This window comes from Coptis chinensis, chromosome 9 (genome assembly GCF_015680905.1).
Source record: "Coptis chinensis isolate HL-2020 chromosome 9, ASM1568090v1, whole genome shotgun sequence".
In the NCBI taxonomy this organism is placed as follows: domain Eukaryota; kingdom Viridiplantae; phylum Streptophyta; class Magnoliopsida; order Ranunculales; family Ranunculaceae; genus Coptis; species Coptis chinensis.
Window position 1 is genome coordinate 57768431 of NC_141464.1, and position 19424 is coordinate 57787854.

The 19424-nt window shown below is 35.8% G+C and overlaps 2 protein-coding genes across 6 annotated transcripts; both read left to right on the forward strand.

Moving 5' to 3' along the window:
• Window positions 1-1842: 1842 nt before the first annotated feature.
• On the forward strand, window positions 1843-9091 carry LOC147476929 (RNA-binding (RRM/RBD/RNP motifs) family protein). 4 transcript variants are annotated; one of them, XM_086581767.1, is made up of 2 exons: window positions 1843-3276; window positions 8403-9091. In XM_086581767.1, the coding sequence occupies exon 1, from the start codon at window positions 1926-1928 to the stop codon at window positions 3273-3275; it is 1350 nt and encodes a 449-aa protein (XP_086437893.1). In that variant the 5' UTR covers window positions 1843-1925; the 3' UTR covers window position 3276; window positions 8403-9091. The 4 variants fall into 4 exon arrangements, with proteins under 4 accessions (XP_086437893.1, XP_086437892.1, XP_086437891.1 ...); XM_086581766.1 differs by lacking the exon at window positions 8403-9091 and adding an exon at window positions 5877-6162; XM_086581765.1 differs by lacking the exon at window positions 8403-9091 and adding an exon at window positions 5900-6162.
• Window positions 9092-9542: 451 nt separating this feature from the next.
• LOC147476930 (uncharacterized) lies at window positions 9543-18975 on the forward strand. 2 transcript variants are annotated; one of them, XM_086581772.1, is made up of 6 exons: window positions 9543-10117; window positions 11472-11654; window positions 14095-14963; window positions 15058-15135; window positions 18139-18311; window positions 18393-18975. In XM_086581772.1, the coding sequence occupies exons 3-6, from the start codon at window positions 14432-14434 to the stop codon at window positions 18579-18581; spliced, it is 972 nt and encodes a 323-aa protein (XP_086437898.1). In that variant the 5' UTR covers window positions 9543-10117; window positions 11472-11654; window positions 14095-14431; the 3' UTR covers window positions 18582-18975. The 2 variants fall into 2 exon arrangements, with proteins under 2 accessions (XP_086437898.1, XP_086437899.1); XM_086581773.1 differs by having other exon boundaries at window positions 9684-9911.
• The last annotated feature ends 449 nt before the right edge of the window (window positions 18976-19424 follow it).

Sequence of the window (19424 nt, forward strand, 5' to 3'; positions counted from 1 at the left end):
AATTTCTTATTAATAAATGTCAGAAGACCATACTTAAAAATATCAATTAAGATAACAAAAAAAATATGGTTTGCCGATAACATCAAAACTGATCACAAACTAACGAATCACACCGGTGCTTTCAATTTTTGTCTTCTTGAGTCTACCAGGACCAATCTTCGGACTACACGGATAAACCGTAGGAAAATCAAGCATATGTCTTGGCATAGAACCATATCATTCGAAACTGGCTTGATAGAATGTGAGTAACATTGCCTGAATGCGATCACTGTATATCCTTCATCAATGTAGCTATAAAAGGAATCACCCTTACTACCAATACAAGCGATAACATGTATGCAAGGGAAATTATTGACACGCTAATAGTTACAAGTACATGATCTATTCATTAAATCAACTGAATGAATGACGTCGCTATGAATTAGAAACTGATTTTCATTTGATCTAACCACCCTCAAAGTCCTTATAGCTTCAACCTTACTAACCAGTACTATCTCCATTTTTGGACATAAAACGGAATTCCATTTCATAGACTCCTCCAATCTGTTCCAAGTCATTTCTATCATCTTTTCCATGATTCCAAAAAGCATAGGAATAATAAGCAGGAAGCGCTCTTTAGTGATCCATATCATTCATTGAAACATTCAATCAGTTAGTGTCGAGCACATGTATCTTACCATATCTAGCATTGTGAAAGTATGCATTTGCCCAATTTTCCAATCTAATATCTGTCAAAAACCTTTGCACAGGAAAACCGCCATGTTTCTTCAACTTTTCAGCACAAGGCAAAATTTCATGATGAGAAGCTATATAAGCACAATCAGAAAATAGCTTCACAACATATTTTATCAATTTGTTATCTTTGTGTATAACATAACCAACATTGTTCTTCAAGTGCCAAAAACAATATGAGTTAAATGACCTTGAAAACACAATTAGAATATTACACAATGTATTCAACGTATAACTTTACAAAGTATGTAGTAACAATAATATCAATAATTCAAAGTAAAGAAAATCAGATATTAAATTAAACAATTAATATATATAGCAACCGCTTGAAATCACAGGAGTATGCAATAAAACTAATCTACATAAAGAGGAAATGCTTCATTTGTAATGAAATCCAAAAAGTCAATCAATACCAAATTTCAAAGGTTATTTTGAAACCCAAAATCATAAATAATAAAAACACTCATTTTTTTAGAACGATTAGAGGAAAAAAAAAGAGTGGGAAGAAAAGAAGATTGAGAGGCAAAGTGATTACTTTGATTGTGGGAGATGCGAATGTCGACAACTAGTGTATGTTGGAGTGTGGCGATGAAGATATATTTTGAGAAGAGAGGTGTTTGTGAGGAAAAACTTGAAAAGGGTAAAATGGGCATTTTGAATAAATGAAACACAAAGAAAATACTTAAACTCGAAATTTACCGAAGTTGGAACCTTTATTTCACATTTCAAAAAATCAGATGGGCTTTAGGTGTAATTAATAAAGTCAATGGGTTTTAAGCTAATAAAGACTGGAATTAAGGTTTTAAACCTAATTTTATGTAAAAACTATAGAAAAAGTTAACCACTTTTATTTTTCTTTCTTTTCCATAGTGTTTCCATCATAACAAACACACTCCTAATAGTTGTCTTTGTTAGTTTTTTTCTTTCACTTTGTTGGAGTACGTATTGAAACAATAGACCAGTCTCAATGGTAGTGTCACATTTTTATTTGTCTACAATCTCTTGAGCTCAAGTTTCGTGGGCCTCTTGTCCTATTTAATCCACAACCGATCCACAAAATCCCAACCGTTAGATACAAAAACGCACCCCTATAGATACCCCAACACCACTTCATTCTCCATCCCCACAAACAAAATTAGGGTTTCTCTCTCCTCTCTTCAATCTCAAATCCCTCATCCTCAAAAAACCACAAAATGGACCCATCACTAAAAAAACGTAAAACAGAAGACATCAACAACAACAACGGCACAACCCTCACCGAACCCATAACCGGTCTAACCCTGGAAGATGCCCGTAAAATAATCGAACCATTAACCCAAGAGCAATTAATCGAAATAGTACAAAATTCCCTGACACGTCATCTAGACGTACTTGAATCGGTCCGTTTAATAGCTGACCGTGACCCAACGCAAAGGAAACTATTCATACGTGGATTAGGTTGGGATACAACGACTGAAAACTTACGTACATTATTTTCAACTTACGGGGAACTTGAAGAAGCGGTAGTTATATTAGATAAAACAACTGGTAAAAGTAAAGGCTACGGCTTTATTACTTTTAAACATATTGATGCTGCTTTACTTGCTTTAAAAGAACCTAGTAAAAAAATTGATGGTAGAATGACTGTTACTCAATTAGCTGCCGCGGGTAATAATAATAGTAATAGTAATAACGGTAGTATTGGTTCGGGGCCGGGTGGCGTTGTGGGTGTGAATAGTAATAGTGGGGGGGATGTTATGATGAGGAAGATTTATGTTGGGAATGTACCGTTTGATATGCCGGCGGATAGATTGTTGGCGCATTTTTTATCGTATGGTGAAATTGAGGAAGGGCCGTTGGGATTTGATAAACAGACTGGGAAAAGTAAAGGGTTTGCTTTGTTTGTTTATAAGACACCCGAGGCGGCTAGAGCTTCCTTGGTTGATCAGGTTAAGACGATTGATGGACATCAGGTTAGTTGTAAGTTGGCTAGCGAAGGGAAGAGGAAAGTTGGTGGTGGTGGAGTGGGTACGGGTCAGGGTGAAGTTGGAGGTGATGGAGTTGGAGTGCAGGCGAGAGCGAGTATGGGCAACTCTGGTGTGAGTCAGTTTGGTGTGCCGGGTGGTATTGGTATGCCGGGTGGGTATGGTGGTTATGGGACTACTCAAGTTCCTGGTGGAATTGGACACCATCATTTGACTTCGTCATTGCAGTCGAATGTTGGTAGTGGGACTGGTTTATCTACGGGTGGAAATCAGGTTCCGTCTTCGTTGGGTAATAGTGGTGGTTATGGAGCTGGTTTTGGTAATCCTTATAGTGGATTTGGAGGTGGGCCAGCTTCGGGTGCGTATGGTGGACCTACTTCTGCGTATGGTGGTTTTGGTTCGCTTTACAGGTTGCCTCCTGGTTCGGTAGGATTGCCATCTAGCGGTTATCCAGAGACTGGACATTATGGCTTATCATCATCTGCATTCCCAGGGCAGCTTCACCAAGCATCAGCGTCTTCTCCGGTACCTAGAGTTCCTCCTGGAGCTATGTACCCAAGTCTTCCACCTTTTTACTAGGGTAGGGTAACAGTCCTTTCCTCTATCTCTTACATTGCCTGCAATTTTTTGCGTGAAGTGGGTGAAGTATTAGTTCGTTATGTGTTGATGTCTTGATTTTTATCTATAATGACATTGTTGTTTTTGGTTTGTTCCTAGTTTGTCTGCTTTCCTGCAAATTGGTTGTAGTGTTTGGCTTCCTTTATATGATTTGTTGAAATGCTTCTGTGCTTTTACTGTTTTTTTTACTGCTCGAGTCATATTTTGCTTGCTTTCAATATGATTATTATGACAATTCAGTGCAAAAATTTGACTTAGTAATTTGATAACCAGCAGAGAATTCTACAATTTGGTAGTTATGACTGTTAAGTTATACTTTTATTATAACTTTACACCTAAATTAGAAGTAATAGTGATTAAAAGTTCAACAATTAATTGATGCTTTTGTAAAATAAAAAAAAAAACTTTATTTCAGCATAGGTTTTTTGTTCAAACCTTGATAGATATGGTTTGGAATTCCAATCGTTTTTCGTCGTATCATGCTTCTAAATATTGGAGTAAAGAAATTTAGTATGAGTTTCCTTGGGTAGTCCCTTCCAAATAGTAACCAACGATATTTAACTATGAAAAGGGTTTCTTATTAGTACATTTTAGTTCTGAAAAATGGGTGGATTTAATATAAATTACTGAAGAATTCGAAGTATCAGTTACTTCCAACACAGTTATTGAGGTATGAGAATGGACCTCAACAACTACTTACATGGCATCTAGTGTTAAATTTCAACAGTGCGTCATGAGACTGTCCTGTTTCCTTATAGAGATATGCCCGGCCCGGCCCGGCCCCATAGTATATTGTTTTTAAAAACATTGATTGAAATGCACCTTGGTGCATGATTGCTATTGTTGTCAAGGTTGTGCATGTGTACTGTTGTGGTAAATGGAGGCTGGTTTCTTTCAGCGCAGTAGTTGAAACATTCTTCACTATGTCTCTCCTTTGTTAACGATCTCCATTTAGATATCAGTATTCTTGTTTGTCTGCCTGTTTTGACCTTCTTTAGTGTTTTTTTGAGTTTTAAGGCGGCTATTGATAAACTTGATTTGATTATAGCTTTCAGCGGGTGGCCACTTTTCTGTATTAAATACCCAACAGTTAATGATTGTCGATATCTTTGTTGTCCTTTGGGTATTATTTGTTTATAATTGCATTTATTATGTCCATTTATCTGTTAATTTGAGTGTCTGGTCTGTTTCATCTTTTGTGTCCTCTTTGTCTTTCAGTAATATTTTTGTGTTCAACCTCAGTCTCTTCACAAGCAAATGGACCATGTCTTTAATTAAACTGATTTTGTGTGTCCATGTATAGTTGTCTAATTCTCATATTCAAAGAGTTGCTTCTGTTTGTTCACATTTTCAGTCTGTAAAAGTTCCTTTTGTTTTTGATTCATGTGTTTTAGTGTTCTTGTTCTGTGCTTAGCATTCTAAAGTTGGTTTGAATGATACCCCTTAAGGTAGTTTTCACTGGTTAATACTGAGGAAAGGTAAGATAGATGGAGAACTTAGGTTATGTTATTTTGTTCATGTTATGGTTCTTGAAAATATTGGTTGGGACTTGGGGGTTAGAAAACAGCTTATTGTTATATAGTAGAGAAACAATTTAATATTTTCCGTTAAAGATGGTAGGTTGTTTCCTCTAACCTAGTCAATATGTTCTAATTCTTGGTCATTGGATAAAAAGCAAACTCACGGCTTATCCCAAGAACAGAAGTAAATATAGGTATTGTGTGAATCAAAGATTTTGGTTGGGTCAGGTTTGTTTTGCCTAAATTTTGTCCATAGCTAGGCACAGTTCCATATCTTGCATTAATTACAATCAGAAGAATATTGCCATTCATTGTTTTCTTACATCTGTGATGCAAATGTAGCACATCAATCCATGCTGTTGTGTTCTATAGTAATTTTCTGGAGTGTGGTTCTGTGTAGGTTCGCTATCAGTTTATCATATGAGTTTCATTGCTCAATTGGTCCCAACATGGGGTACTTGTGAAATTTAATATATATTATAGCATAGCAAGGAAAGGAGACACTATGAAGTCCATGTTAGCTGGAAATGGCTTTGTGTATGTTTATGTACCAGGAGGATGTAGGAGATCGATGTTGTTTTAGGTACTTGTTACTTGTAAGGGAGATCTATTGTCTGTGCTTAATGTTTACTTTATAACCCTAATCTACCGTATCTACAAATTATTATATTGTTACTTGTCTCTATGTATTAATTTCTATAGAATTTGGATTCGTTTGTACTGTTGATGTTAAAAATTTATAATGATATGAGGATTGTATAAAATTTCCTGTTCGTTGATTATTTTATATTGTTATTAAATTCTGTTGTGTCAAATTCATTGTGCATATGCCTTCTTCTAGAATTGTTTTTTTTTTCTTTTCTTTTTTGCATTGTAACTCGCGGCCGTTATTTGGCATTTAATACTATTTTCAAAGCAGCTCTGGTTCTCGGTTGGTGAAAAAGGAAGCTTGAGCTTTTTGTTTCCGTTCACACATTTGCTTATGTTCTTTTTCGACCTGACACTTTCTTTTGTCTTTGTTGTTGTGAAATGATGGATTCAGTTGTTGATGGGTGTTTGATTCAGGTGTATGCAAGCTTCTTGGGCGCAAATGCTTTAAATGGTTATGCTGAATGCAGACAATATTGTGTCTCTGCTTTGATGATTTGGTTTGCGTTAGTGTTGCCGCTTTTGTGCTTTCTTCGTTATCAAGAGATGTGGCTTTATGTAATGACCATTAGTTAAGTGATGACAACAATTTTAAGTATTTAGATGTTTCTCTGCTTGGAGCTTATGCAATTATTATTTTTGTTAAAGATGACAATATATTTTTGCTGACTTTTCTTCCAGATTTGGTGTTTGTGCTCTCAATTATCTATTTGGTGTCTGACTTCTGTGAATGCAGTAATTGCATGGAATATGCTGTGAATTTTTTTGGGTGTCGAGGTGTACCTTTGCCATGTGTTTTTCATTCATTTAGTAGATATGAAATTTAAAGCACAAGTTCAGGATGACCCATTGACCCATGAGTGCAATGTTGTGTATTTATCTCTATATGCCCTTGAGTGAACCTTGATCTTTTCTAAGATGTGTGTGGAGGACCTTATGGAAAGGCATTTGTCTATTGTTTGAGATTCTAGTCTATCTTGTATATGCAGGGTTGTATTCTGTGTGATTAATTTGACCGACCCTTTGCTATGAAATTCCAAATGTATAGGCTCTCACAAATGACAAAACATACTCCTTAAACTGATGCCCTAACTGACCAATATTGATTCGTAGTGAAATACACAACCATTTGTATATCAATGCAAGTCAACGTTATTTAGTTAGGGAGTCCGAATAGGAGCCGAAGTAGAAGTGCTCTGGAAATACCTAAGATAAGTTATAAAGTTTATTTTTTTGAGGAAAAAAATGCCAAGGTACCCTTGTTGTGTTTACGGTGTAGCTCCAAGCTTGTAATAAACCCCCGTGAGTTCGTCCGGCTGGCTTTCTAACTTTTGAGGATCACTAGGGAACGTTGAACACTTGAAAATCAAATAGGGACCAATGGCCTGAAATGAAATCACATGTTTTTTGTTCTGAAATGAAATCACATGTTTTTTGTTATTTTTTTTCATTCCTTTTTGTGAGAATTGGTATCTGAATTGTGGTGCTCAGAGTGTGCTTCATTGTTTTAGTCGCACTTACTTCTTTTATCAAGTGCAATAAGATGTCTTCAGTGACATTCTATTGCGCCTTTTTATGCTGGATATCCATTTTCAGTTAGTTATGACTGTAAACACATGGCTAGTTGTAGCTGTAGCAAGTGAGTGTTTTGTATGTTTTGACGTCAGATTTAGTTTGTTTGCAGTCCAAATTTGTTTTGGGTATTGTTTTTGTTGAAAAGTGTTTGGAAGAAAAATTCTATAGATTAGCCTAAGAGTGTAGTGGACATCTGTTCAGCTGGTATTTTTGGTATTAGCTGGGCGGGTACATAAAATGTATTATTTAGGGCTTGGTTTTGATTAAAATAAAATTGAAATAAAGAAAATCTATAGATTAGCCTAACAATGTAGTGAACATCTGTTCAGCCCGAATATTTGGCATGAGGTTCATAAAATGTACACTTTACTGGTATATTGGTGGTCTGACCTAATACGAAAGGAAATAAATCTTGTTATGAATAACAGTAAAAAAAATGGTTCTGTAATTGGATTCTGTTCTTTCATGAAGTTATTTTATTTATGGATACATGAAGTTTAATTTGTCAATGAGATTTTATTGCCTGCAGTCTATAATTTATATTCTTTATTTGAGAACTGAAATCCTGGTACTTTGCGACTTCCTGCATTTGTTCAATTTTGATTTTTGTTTCCTTGATAGACTTTTTATACTGGAGATTCCTTGTCTTATGATTGGCAAATGTTTGTTGTTCTTTCTGTGGTGTAGTTTATTATGTCATTGGGGCTATTTCCTTTCTTATGATGTCCAAACATGATGTTCTTTTTAGTAGTAAAAAGTGTAAAGAAAAGATTGAGAACGAGCATGTTCTCTTTGGACGTGGTTGTTTTAAGGACTAGGACTCTTCAAGTATTTTGTTGATTTATGATGAAACTTCAAAATGTGAATGTGAATTGAAGTCAATGCGAAAAGGTTATGCCCTGAATTACAACATCCTTTAAATAGTGTTTTTCATATGTTCTCTTCCCATTTTGCTTTATCTGTAAATCCTTAAAAAGTTCCCCTTCCCTTCCTGCCCCCGACCTCCTTAGGTGAAGGGGGAAGTTGAACCGTATAGCTTGGGGGCCTAGATTTTCATGAGCGTGCCTCTTGATGTTATCTATATGATTGTCAATAACTTCATTTGCAGTCAATTGAATGTTGTCCTTTGTCTGTTGAAAAGGTTTATGTAACTTTGTGAGAGTGATCTTATGCAACTTTAAGAAATAGTTGGCCAGTAAGGCATAATGGCGTGTGTTATAAATGCTTACTGTTTGATAATGCCCGAGTTAGAATAAATTTCCTAGATAAGTAGATATGGGTCATCTGGGTTATCAGATTGAATAGCGAGTCGGTGCTGACTTGGCTTTCTTTGGGTGCTGCCTAGTATTTTCATGGAGATGTTTTGGGCATTTGGATCGTGTCGTCATAGTTGTGCTTCCATAATGATTAATGTGGAAATGGGCAAGCTTCCATTATGGTTTAGGCAATTATTTGGGTGAGGAAATGATTGATAATCCAAGGGCTGATCAATTTGGCACACATATATGCATAATTTGCAGTAGAGCGAAGGTGAAGGGTTAGTTGGATTTATGGGGCAGTTGCTTTGGGCGTGCTAGTTAAGAGATTCAGACATTGTGCTCACGTGATCGTGGTACTCCTCTGATTGTGGGTTTACTCATCGGGCTTGCTGTTTCTATTGAAATTTAAGTGTGAAAAGTGGGTTCTTACCATGGAATCTTGTTTTGAGGGATTAATGTGATTAAGAGTGCAGAAATTGGAGCTGGCAGTAAAACACAAAAATGGTCGGTGTGCTGTTGACGGTCTAGATAGCAAGCTGGAGGCGAATGAGACATGAGTAGGTGTGGATTTGCCTTGAGCAGGGGAGTGGCTTACAAAAGACTCGACCAAGTATGTTGCACTTCATTTGAGCAAATGTATTTTGCTGCACAAGTTGGTAGCCGTATTGATTCCTGTAGAATGTAGTCCACAAGTCAGCTTTTAGTTTGAAATGTATATATCGGTTACAATGTATGTACAGAGAATGAAAATAAAGAGAAGAGTATCTAAATTGCATCTCCTTATGTTACTGTACTTTAAATGTTTTTACTTTCATACTGTCGGTTGGTATTAATTATTAGACATGCAAGTACATATACTGATTACCAAAAAAAAAAAGAGGAGAATATACAATGTACAGGTAAGTGTAGGAGTGGAACTAGAATCAAGATTCTGAACAGTGCGCAGAGATGGGACTTGATGTCCAATTACAGAGCTTAATGTTTTCTTTAAAGTTGTGGTTTCGAACTTTGTGTATTCCTCTATTGAGTGTGCTCGTGTATTTTGTATGAATCGAAGCAACATTTACAACATAGTTCTGCACTTTCCCGTTCATAGCGCTCTGCACATTCTGCAACTCTAAACCAAAACGTTTGCATATATAATGTTTGATGAGCATGTATCGTATGCACAAGTGGACAACAGACCTATAACAAGAAAGCAAATGGTGTAACAAAATCAGTATATAATGTCGGGATGAAATGAACCCAATCCCCATATTTTTCGTATCATCACCCAAAATTTTTATCGACTTTGCTTAGTTTTATCTTTTTCTGCATCTCTAGATTCTCTGGTTTGGCTCCCTTTTGAAAACCACATATCATGTTATCTTGCAAAATGTTACAGATGTTATATATAATTAAAACCAAAATAACAAGTTGTTTAGCGCAAGGAAGTAAATTTCTCAAAATTATACGAAAATCGAATCTGGAAACTGATATTACCGAAATTCCGACACAAAGAAAATGGCGAGTTAGTGCAAGGGGGCATAACAACACAGACGACCTCTAATTCTGTTATTTTCCTAAACAAAATGAAGTCAACTACTTCATCAGATGTATGTGGAAACTGTGGAGTGTGGACAAGGAAACTATTAACTTTGGGTTTTACTTAGCTACAGCCGCATAGTACCTTATACACTACTACTACTTCATTCAATAAAATAATCTCTTAAACTCCAGCTATGTTTTTATCCCTTTAAACCCACTTCTCTCATAATCTCCACCTGTTTTTATCTTGTTTGGTATTTGCTTTTCATAACATGTAAGTTTATTGGCTTGTGTTTACAATTACTGTTTTTGAGTGTGTTTTGAACTGTGAATTATAAAGTTTGATTCTTTATGTTGATTGTGAGGTGGGTTTTTGTTATTTTGCTTGATCATGTTTTATTTTTTGTGTTATAGTGTTTATGGAATTGTGCTTTTTGTTTCAGCTCAAATTAGTTGATAGGAAGTTTTCATTGAATTTGTATATTTCCATAGTAGGAGGTCAGCAAAAGGGAACATAAAATTAGAATTTAAGGAAGAGAATTGTCCGTCCTTCCGATGAATTGCTGATTTGGGGGTTGAGTTGGTATAAACAAAAGTAGGATAGAATGATGAATTGCATGCTTGGTAAAAGTGCATATAGTTTATCACCAAACCAAAATGCTTTTAGTTGAGAGTTACAGTCAAGTGGTGTTTTTTTTTTTTTACTATTAATTATACAGTTCTTCCTTGTCAGAGTTCTAAGAGGATCTGATGATGGTTTCTAATACTACCTAGTTCAAGTCTGTATCTTGCATTTTGATAGGTTGAAGGTTTGATCACGACTATTCACGAGTTTCATAGTTGCAGACTTGTATTGGAAACTTATTCTGGGCTAAATCCGCTCAGGGAATCTGCATTTAGGATAAAAGTTTGAATTACATGGAAATTATTCTAAATTTGAATTACATGGAAATGATACTAATATAAACCTATTTTATGGGGTCATCCACCAGTGACTCATTATATGCACATTATATCAGAATACAGCTTATAGTTTTGGCAGTACCAAATACAGCTTAGAAGTAGTTTCATTTAACCTCATTTGGTTATATAGGTAGTCTGTTGGAGCCCAGGGTGATCCTCTCAGAAAATGAATTTTCTTTGGAAGATTTGTTTTGGGTTAATATGTGAAATCTTGGTTTCTCAGTTCTTTAATTAAAAAGTTTAAAAGGTATCATCTGCAATTCAACGCAGCCCCGTTTGTTTATGAGACCTACTTAATCTAGTTGCATAGTGGAAGGGAACCATGCAGTGGAGTTTTACATGATGGTATAGCATTTTTTTTCTCTATTAACGAGACTTTGTGAATGTGTACTTATGTTGCTCGAAGTTACCTTACTCTGCCTAGGCTTTTGATTTGTACATTTATGGTCATTTATTATGTGATACTGTTTTGGTAGTCAGGGTTGGGGCTTCATCTTGTATCTAATTCTCAAGTGCAGTTGTTATAAGTTATAACAGCTATTTATTAATCTTATGTTAATCCTCTTAGTATCTATCAATATATATCTTCTTCTTTAATAAACACTATACTTCATAAAACTGTTCTTCTGAGTCTTGACTGTCATACTTAATAATTCCATTTACAGTTTCTTGGAATACGGTTTAAAAACGGCATCCTTGTTGTCCCTAAAGTGGAAATTGAGAATCATACTTGAAGTTTTGCTCTATTTATTATGGATTTAAAAGTCAAAGGTATATCTTGGGTGGGGAATGTATACCAAAAAATTTGAAGCTATGTGTCTGGATAGGTGGAGGATGCTGTCTGCCAGGTATTTCTTACCTAACGCCAGTCTTCTGGTTATCTTTGTGAGCATTACAGCATCATCATTATTTTACAACTTAGATTATTGTGCATTTGCTAACACTGCAGTCATACATGTATTTGCCTTGAAAAGAATGTGTAATAAACAGACTTGCACTCACTCTCCTCATTCTTGTATGTGCATATTCTCCAAATTGATCCAGTTACAGCTCTTGGTTGATATGCGTAAGCCTTTGTGCTTGTTACAATAAATATTCAGATTTAATTTCAACAATGTTATTCTCAATGAGGAAGTCAATCGTAGTTTTGATGTTTCTTGTGAAAAGAGAGAAAAAGAATAGTAATTTTTTTTAATGACGTGCCTTGGAGTTCCAATTGTGGAATAAGGAGGAAAAATAACAAGAAAAAAGGAAAAGTTTCGATGTCATATTAGGGTGTCACAAATTTTCAAAGATTCTTGGGGATCTGCTTGAGGGAGGGGGGTTGATTTGAAATGTAAACAAAAGATGATTTTGTATCAACAAATAGCATGTCGAAAAGGCAGAAAGAGCATGATTCTTTAGACCGACCATTTTAGAATGCAATGAACTGCAAACCAAAAACAGAAACAAAAACTAGCACTCTCTTTTCTATATTAAGGGATGGATTTGGCCTTAATTATCAAGTTGGTAGCATTCATTGCACTCTTTTTGTTTTTGCAAAATTATATTATGTTGGTGTATCCAAATTGGCTGACATCCGAAACTTAATGAAAGAGGGATTTGCAAGAGGGCCAAGGAGAAATGGTTGCCCTAAATCATAACAAAGTGAAATGGTTGTCCCCAAGATCAATTGGATTGAATGGGCTCTAACTACCTCTGGAAGTGACAAGATGTAATAAGAGAGGAAAGAGCCCTTTGTCTGGTGCCTCCAAATACTCTTTAGTGAAATCGCTTCATAGTCTTTTGCCTAAAATAAAAAAAAAAAATTGAATCGCAAAGACAATTGGGTTCCTTGTTAGTGAAAGATCTGTTGAGTTCTAATTCTCTAATGGATGTAGAGCATCTTACCCTTTGCTAGCATGTGGGCTTTGTGTCGGGAGACGAACAAGACTACAAGAGACACTTTGATAAAATGTGCTTAACTTCTATGGCACAAGTGATTCCTCTTTCTATGGTCAAGTTTTGGGAGGAGTGGATAGATACATCATTCGGGGACCTTATGTTGAGATGGGATTCCTTTCTCAAAGAATGCATGGTGATAGTCTCTTGTTTTAGTTTTCATAGTTTTAGCTTTTTCTTATATTGCTCTTGTATTTGTCATGGAATATCTCATCCAATGAAGTTTGACTATCATTTCAAATTGGAATGCCTCTAATTCAAAACCGAACCTGAAACTTTGGTTTCATTCGCTCTTTATGGAAGAAGGATGGATTCCCAGATTTAAGTCGAAACGCAATAAAATAAATAAAGTAAAAGAAAAATCCATAACATCTATGTCTGATTTTCTGTCTGAATGCACCCAACCAACTTGCTATTTATACGATCCTTGTAAAAGAGTGAAATTATAAGAAATCCTTCTAGTTACTTCGTTTTTTTCTAAGAATCCCTGGGAAAATAATTTTACTGAATTTCCCCTCATCGTTTTGCAAAAAGTTGCTCCACGGTGGTAAAGTATCATCTTGTGTGTTGGCCGAAGTGACAATAGCCACATTGAACACTCGAATATGGTCAAGGATCTCAGAATGATCTTCCAGTTCTGGGAAGAATTCACATTTTACATATTAAAAAAACCAAAAAAGAAAGTTGTAATTCATGTAGCTGACAGTTATGCATCACCAAAATCTGAATGCTGACCCGTATTATCTAGGTATATATCGAGGTATTCAATATTTAGCAGTCGTTAAAATTTCAGCACTATATTTTTTGTATTTTTTTGGCTCTAGTTGTTTTACTGCTATAAACAGCTGAGATAGCATCAGTATAGACTCAGCATTTGGAACACATCTAAAAGATAGGCCGACCTGTTGTTAGTTGGTCAGGAAGTGTATATGGGCACTAATCACATCAGGCAACATAACTTTGCTGATCCAAATATTTTTTTTTTTCTGTGTTCAATCCAGTTTGACGTTACACTACACAACATTCTGATAGTGGATGGGCACGGGGACGGTGTTTGTAGGATTTTAATCTTGGAAGCTGATTAAGACATAATTTTTTGTGGATATGTTCTACCAAACAACTTGATCATCAACACATAAAATCAGCTCATTTGAACATTTTTACATTGGCAAAGCCCAAAAGAAGATTCCAAACTGGAAATTTCTAGACAGTTTAAAAGTGACACAACCGTTGAGCCAAGAGTAGAAACCCATATAAAGCAAAAAAAAAAAAAGTCTGCAAGATGCTTCAGATGGTATGAAAAATTTGTTGGAATAACCTTACCAAGACGAATTTGTTTTTGTACAGGAAACTGCAAAATATGTCGAAAAGTCAGGTACAGACGGTTGGCTCAAGTGTGAAAAAGTTTATGCTGAAGTCATGCAAGATTTGCTGCCTCCATCTTCATTAGATCCTAAAGAGATTGAAGGTACTGAACAAAATGCTGCTTTTGGGACTTGTCATAAGCAAAAGCTATCTACTGAAGGTCTTGAAAAGGATAATTCACCGTACGACGATGGTTCAGAGATACATGTTCCTGCAGTAAAAGGTTTATGTGAAAAGCAAAAAGATGAGGCAGATGTTTGTAAAAGGTCCAATGCAGGTACTAAAAAATATCCTATAAACGAGACTTCTTCCTGTTGATATGTCAGAGGTAATTATTTCGGGGAAAAGTTCGAGCCAAGCATCACTGCGTAGCAGAGTTCACAGCACAAGTCAGTTGCTTCCTTCCCTTTCTGTCGATCCTGTTGTGGCTGCAGGTTCGAGATTGTTTTTGGAACAAAATTGTAATGATGAGGTGTGTAGAAATTCAACTGTACCAATTGACAAAGGCCCCTTAAAAGCAAACCTGTCACTGACTGCGGTATCAGAGATAGTTGACCCTGCAGGGGAAGGGACATGTCAAGCGTCATCATTTGGCTGTGTCCGTAAGGAGGATAATGCTAAACCATGTGATAAACTGGTGAAGATGACCTCTTCAATTGATTTTACAATATGCAACTCCCCTGAAAAAACTAGGCCCTTGTGTAGTAACAGAATGGTTGAAAGTGGCCATGCTGCTGATAGTTCGAGTGCTTTCCAGTCCTCTTGCTCGGTTCTTCCAGTTGCATCACGTGAGAGGAAAATAGTCGAAAGTGGACTAACTACCTTTAGTGGCATTCCAACTGAAGCCAATGGTGACAATCACTGCTATTGTACATTCGTTTTGTGTTTCTTCCTCATTTTGTGTCTGATTTTTTATTTTGTCTGATTTGACTTCTGCTTTGGCAGGTTTGGACCCCTTAGCAACCTTTGATACGTGTTCTCGGATGGGATCTTCATGGAATGGGCATGAGCACTTTTGTGAAGGTAAATGGTTTAGGAAGTTATGAGTACAAGTAATCTAGAAATTGGGTTCTAGACACTTTCTTTAGTGTGTTTTTTGTTTAGAGAAAGACCAATATTATTTTTGATTCTACTCTAATTTTAGCAACACGTCACTTTTTGGGTGTATTAATTGTTTTTAAAACTTTTTATTTCTCCTTTTTACCCCTTTATTTGTAACTGCCAATTTCTTTCACAAATAAATAATACAAAAATCTAATGTGCGCAGGCTGTACGTGTGTGTGTCAATCGAGGCCACTCATGAGACAAGGGTCCGTGTGTATTGCTCCAAGATGTACTGCAATCAAATAATACAATTGTCTTATAAAAAAAAAAACCATTTGTCCTTTCACAATTTCACAATTTGAATTACATCAAGCTTAAACATGCTATTCAAAATTATTAGAGATGCATTTTAAATTATTAAAGCTATATTGAAATTAGTTGTAATCAACATACATTTTTTCCGTTTTTGAGTTGATGTTTTCCACATTGTTTTGGTCTCTCCGGAAATTCATCTCACTTTTAATTGGAATTTTGTAAATTTCGGATGAATTTTAGTTATTTTGATTAATCCACTACTCTTTTGGTAACTAATTTAGTACGTAGTTTTTTTTTTTGTTGGTAGTTGGCTTCTTTAGTTGGGACTAATAAAAGAGGTCAAAATTGTAAAAGTCAGTCTGAAATTTGAGACAGATGTTAAATTTCAGTTTTTATGGAGGAAAAACAAAAAAAATGTTTGTTATTTCCTCTAAACTTAAAAAATTTGCGTATGTGTACCTATACCCAATTTCCTGACTAGCTCTCTATATCTCTTTCTTTCTTGTTTCTATGTTGCATATTTTTCTTTTTTTTTTAATTTATTTTTCGTATGTTATGTGTCTGCTGTTATTACCACTATAAGGTTTTGTCATGTTATCAATTAATGAAAACTGAATGATATTCTGAAAATTGAAAGCATTTTAAACTTTAAGGATCATTTGAAGGCAAAAGTCAATCATCTTTCCAAATCCATCTTCCCTTCCCGTCCCAAGAATTGTCAGATGTGTTTGTAATTTGTGTGGGGGGAAGCAGGAATTCAGATGAGGGTGGGCTGTAAATTTGTACAAATAGGAATAGCCACTCCCTCGCCCTTTGCTGGATCCAACGGTAATGCCTTTTCAATGAAAAGAAAAACTTCATATCGTAGCCATTGTATTGTATCTTGCAACTGTGTTGGGTGGGTGGGTGGGTGGGTGGTTGGGGGTGGGTGTGTGTGTGTGGGTGGGGGACTGTCTTCTCTAATTGCAACTAATAATGGGGGTCATCCCTAACTAATACTAGTTCGTGTTTGTAACATATTTAATAATTTTCATGTTTTCAGTTAAAAAAACTGCTTTTCACTACGTATCATCATCTAATAACCCATAATCAGTTATGAATTTGGTGATTTAGGGAATTTGATCCCATTTTAGAGAAGTTTTATCCAATTTGAGATATCTGCGCTTAAATAGGTTTGAGATTTGAAATTTGTAAAATTTCATCCGAACTTCACAAATTACCGAATATACTAGAATAACTAATTTCGTATACATTGTGATTACGTGATATATTGTGTTTTCTTTTCTTTTTTTAAAAAAAAGTACACATTGTGCTTCAAGGATATAAAAGGTATTTCAGGGTACTCTTCTGTTTTTTTAAATGGAAGTAATTGTAAAAAGAAAAGTTGTAATTGGTGTTAACTTCTTAAAGTAATTAAAGTTGAACTGTGTATCAAAAAAAAAAAAAAAATCGAAATTGTTGAAGGAAAGCGAGAGATGAATGTGAATGGGCATGCATGGTGATTTTCAAAGTCCCTTACTGCAGATTTCTGTTTCTGAGTTTATACATTAGTCAATGGAGAGTTATCCAACACTGGCCACTGAAAATTTGAAGTGATTCGTTGGGTAAACATGTCCACTAAACTACTCTAAAACAAAAGAGTAAAACAAAATGGGAAAAGAGAGAAACAGAGACACATATATATAGCATGCAGATTACTTGTAGGATCTATAACTGTGGACCTTGGTATTACATTTTTTTATTCCGGGCTGACCCATAAGATCCTTCCCTGATTATAGCTTTATTTTGGTATGTCATGTGCTAGACATGTTTGTGCACGTATAATGTGACCCATCAAAGGCATCCCTGCAAATTGTTTCCCTTACAGAAAAGTACTGACCAGGCACTAAAAAGGATATGCCTTGGTTCTGCGTTATGTGACAAATCAATGGAAATAGTAAATTGATTGTCATTAGCCATTAGAAAATTAGGGAAAGAAAAAAAAATGCTAAAATATTCGCACACATGCAAAGTTTGCCTTGATTTTTCACTGCAGCTGGATTATTTATGGTGTAATTACACGAGAACAAGGTTAAAGGCTCGAGCTCAGTAATTTAACTAATTTTTCAGAAGTTTAATTGAGATGTCGACATTTTCACCATGAGAGAGCTCTAGAGGCTTCCCTATAGTTTTGGTCAATTTGGCTTAGCTACAGTGGTCCACTCACCTTGACCCTCATCATTAGAAATGAGTTCTATGCTTGGGGTAGAAGGTAGTAATGTACCATCTTAGAACTTTATGAAGAGGAGTGAAGAGGGCACCATGTATGAAATATTGTTGCTCTATGTGAAACTCTTTTCTGCCTTAGATGATAGATCCATTTCATTTAGGCTGAGTAGAATCTTAAAATAGGTCTTTCTTCAATTTCCTTCTTTCTTGCCTAATTCCTGCCCATGAAAATTAGGTTAAGCAGTCAGTACGAGTATGTTTTGTGTCTTTGTATTACTTTTCATTATAAAATTGAATCAGTAGTACCTGTTCTTGTGTTTTTTGTTTTTCATGTAGGATTTGTACCTTTTGTCGGCCTTGTGTCACTAAATCTGTGTGCTTCTGTGTGTTACTTGTTATCACATTTGGAGTTCTTAGCTCAAGATGATTATATTAACTAATAAACTGAAGTTATTGCAGAAGTAACAGATGATACCCATTCAGAGTCAGACAAGGGTGACGATATTGTTGAGCAGGAGTTGAAAACTACTGAAGAGTTTCAGAAGGCCAAGCTAGAAGAAAGTTGTATTGTTGTGGATGTTAAAGAACTTCCATTTGTCCCTCACCACACAGGCAGGCAAAGATCTTATAAGGTGCACCTCTCTCTCTGTCTCCCTTATCTCCCGGCCACCCTAGTACCGATATACTGATATTTATAATAAATTCACTTTTAGAAAAAATTCCGCGATGCTTTGGCTTCAAGAATGAGGTTAGCAAAGAAGCAAGAAAATGAGCAGCTTGCAACTTGGCAGGGAGATACTAGTAATCCAAGGACAGAGTGTTCCAGTCCGTCTGTGCTTACTGGGGACTTAAAGAAATCATCAACTCATGACACATCTGAATCTGAGTGGGAGCTTCTGTAGATAAAATTGGAAAGCCCTTTGTAAATAACCACGCAGCTGTTTGCAGCCCATCTTTCCTGGTGAAGTGAATAACATACTATCACTCTACAGTAATAATATTGGCCATAGTACCCACTACATATTTATAGAAAGGCAAAATGTGGATAAATGAAATCAATTAGATATTATTTATGTTGTATTCCTGGATGTTTTTGTTGTATGCGCCCCATCTTTCCTGGTTAATGAACATGCTGCCATACTACAGTAATAATAGTGGTCAAAGTGCCCCCTCCGTCTTTATAGAAGGCTGAATGAAGTTGGTCTGATGGAATCGGTTACATCTTGTTTACATTGTAGTCCTGGATGTGGTTGTTATAATCTCAAACGTAAAATATATGTACTTTTTGTATCGTAACTCTATGATTTTCTTTTGTTTAGATTCTGAATGTTGACGACACTGTTTGTGCTAACCTTGTTTGCTGAATATGTTCTGATCTTGGTGCAGTACTGTAACTTACAGTTAGCTGACAGATCTGATCAGATTAGATGTCTAAGATTCGTGCCCAAATAAGGTTACTTTTCTTGTGGCTTGGTTGCAAGTTGCGCTCCCTTAAACTCTGACAAACTTTAGCTTCCGTTCTCCAATAGGGCATTGTTCGTATTATGTATTTCGGTCTCTGGTTGGAATCTTGCATAAAGTTCAAGCTGTCTGGACCATATACTTCCGAGTTACAGTAATGTCTATCAACCTCGTGCTCTGATGATTTCCTTATCAATTTGGTGAGAAATTGAACTCCGAAGTACTCAATTCCCAGTACTCCTTAATATTGTCGACTATTGATAATGAAATCTTGAAGAACACGG

Coding starts and splice junctions, on each gene's coding strand:
- LOC147476929 (XM_086581767.1), top strand. CDS start 1,926: ATGGACCCATCACTAAAAAAACGTAAAACAGAAGACATCAACAACAAC.
- LOC147476930 (XM_086581772.1), top strand. CDS start 14,432: ATGTCAGAGGTAATTATTTCGGGGAAAAGTTCGAGCCAAGCATCACTG. Junction 15,136..18,138: donor GCATGAGCACTTTTGTGAAG/GTAAATGGTTTA, acceptor AAGTTATTGCAG/AAGTAACAGATGATACCCAT. Junction 18,312..18,392: donor GCAGGCAAAGATCTTATAAG/GTGCACCTCTCT, acceptor ATTCACTTTTAG/AAAAAATTCCGCGATGCTTT.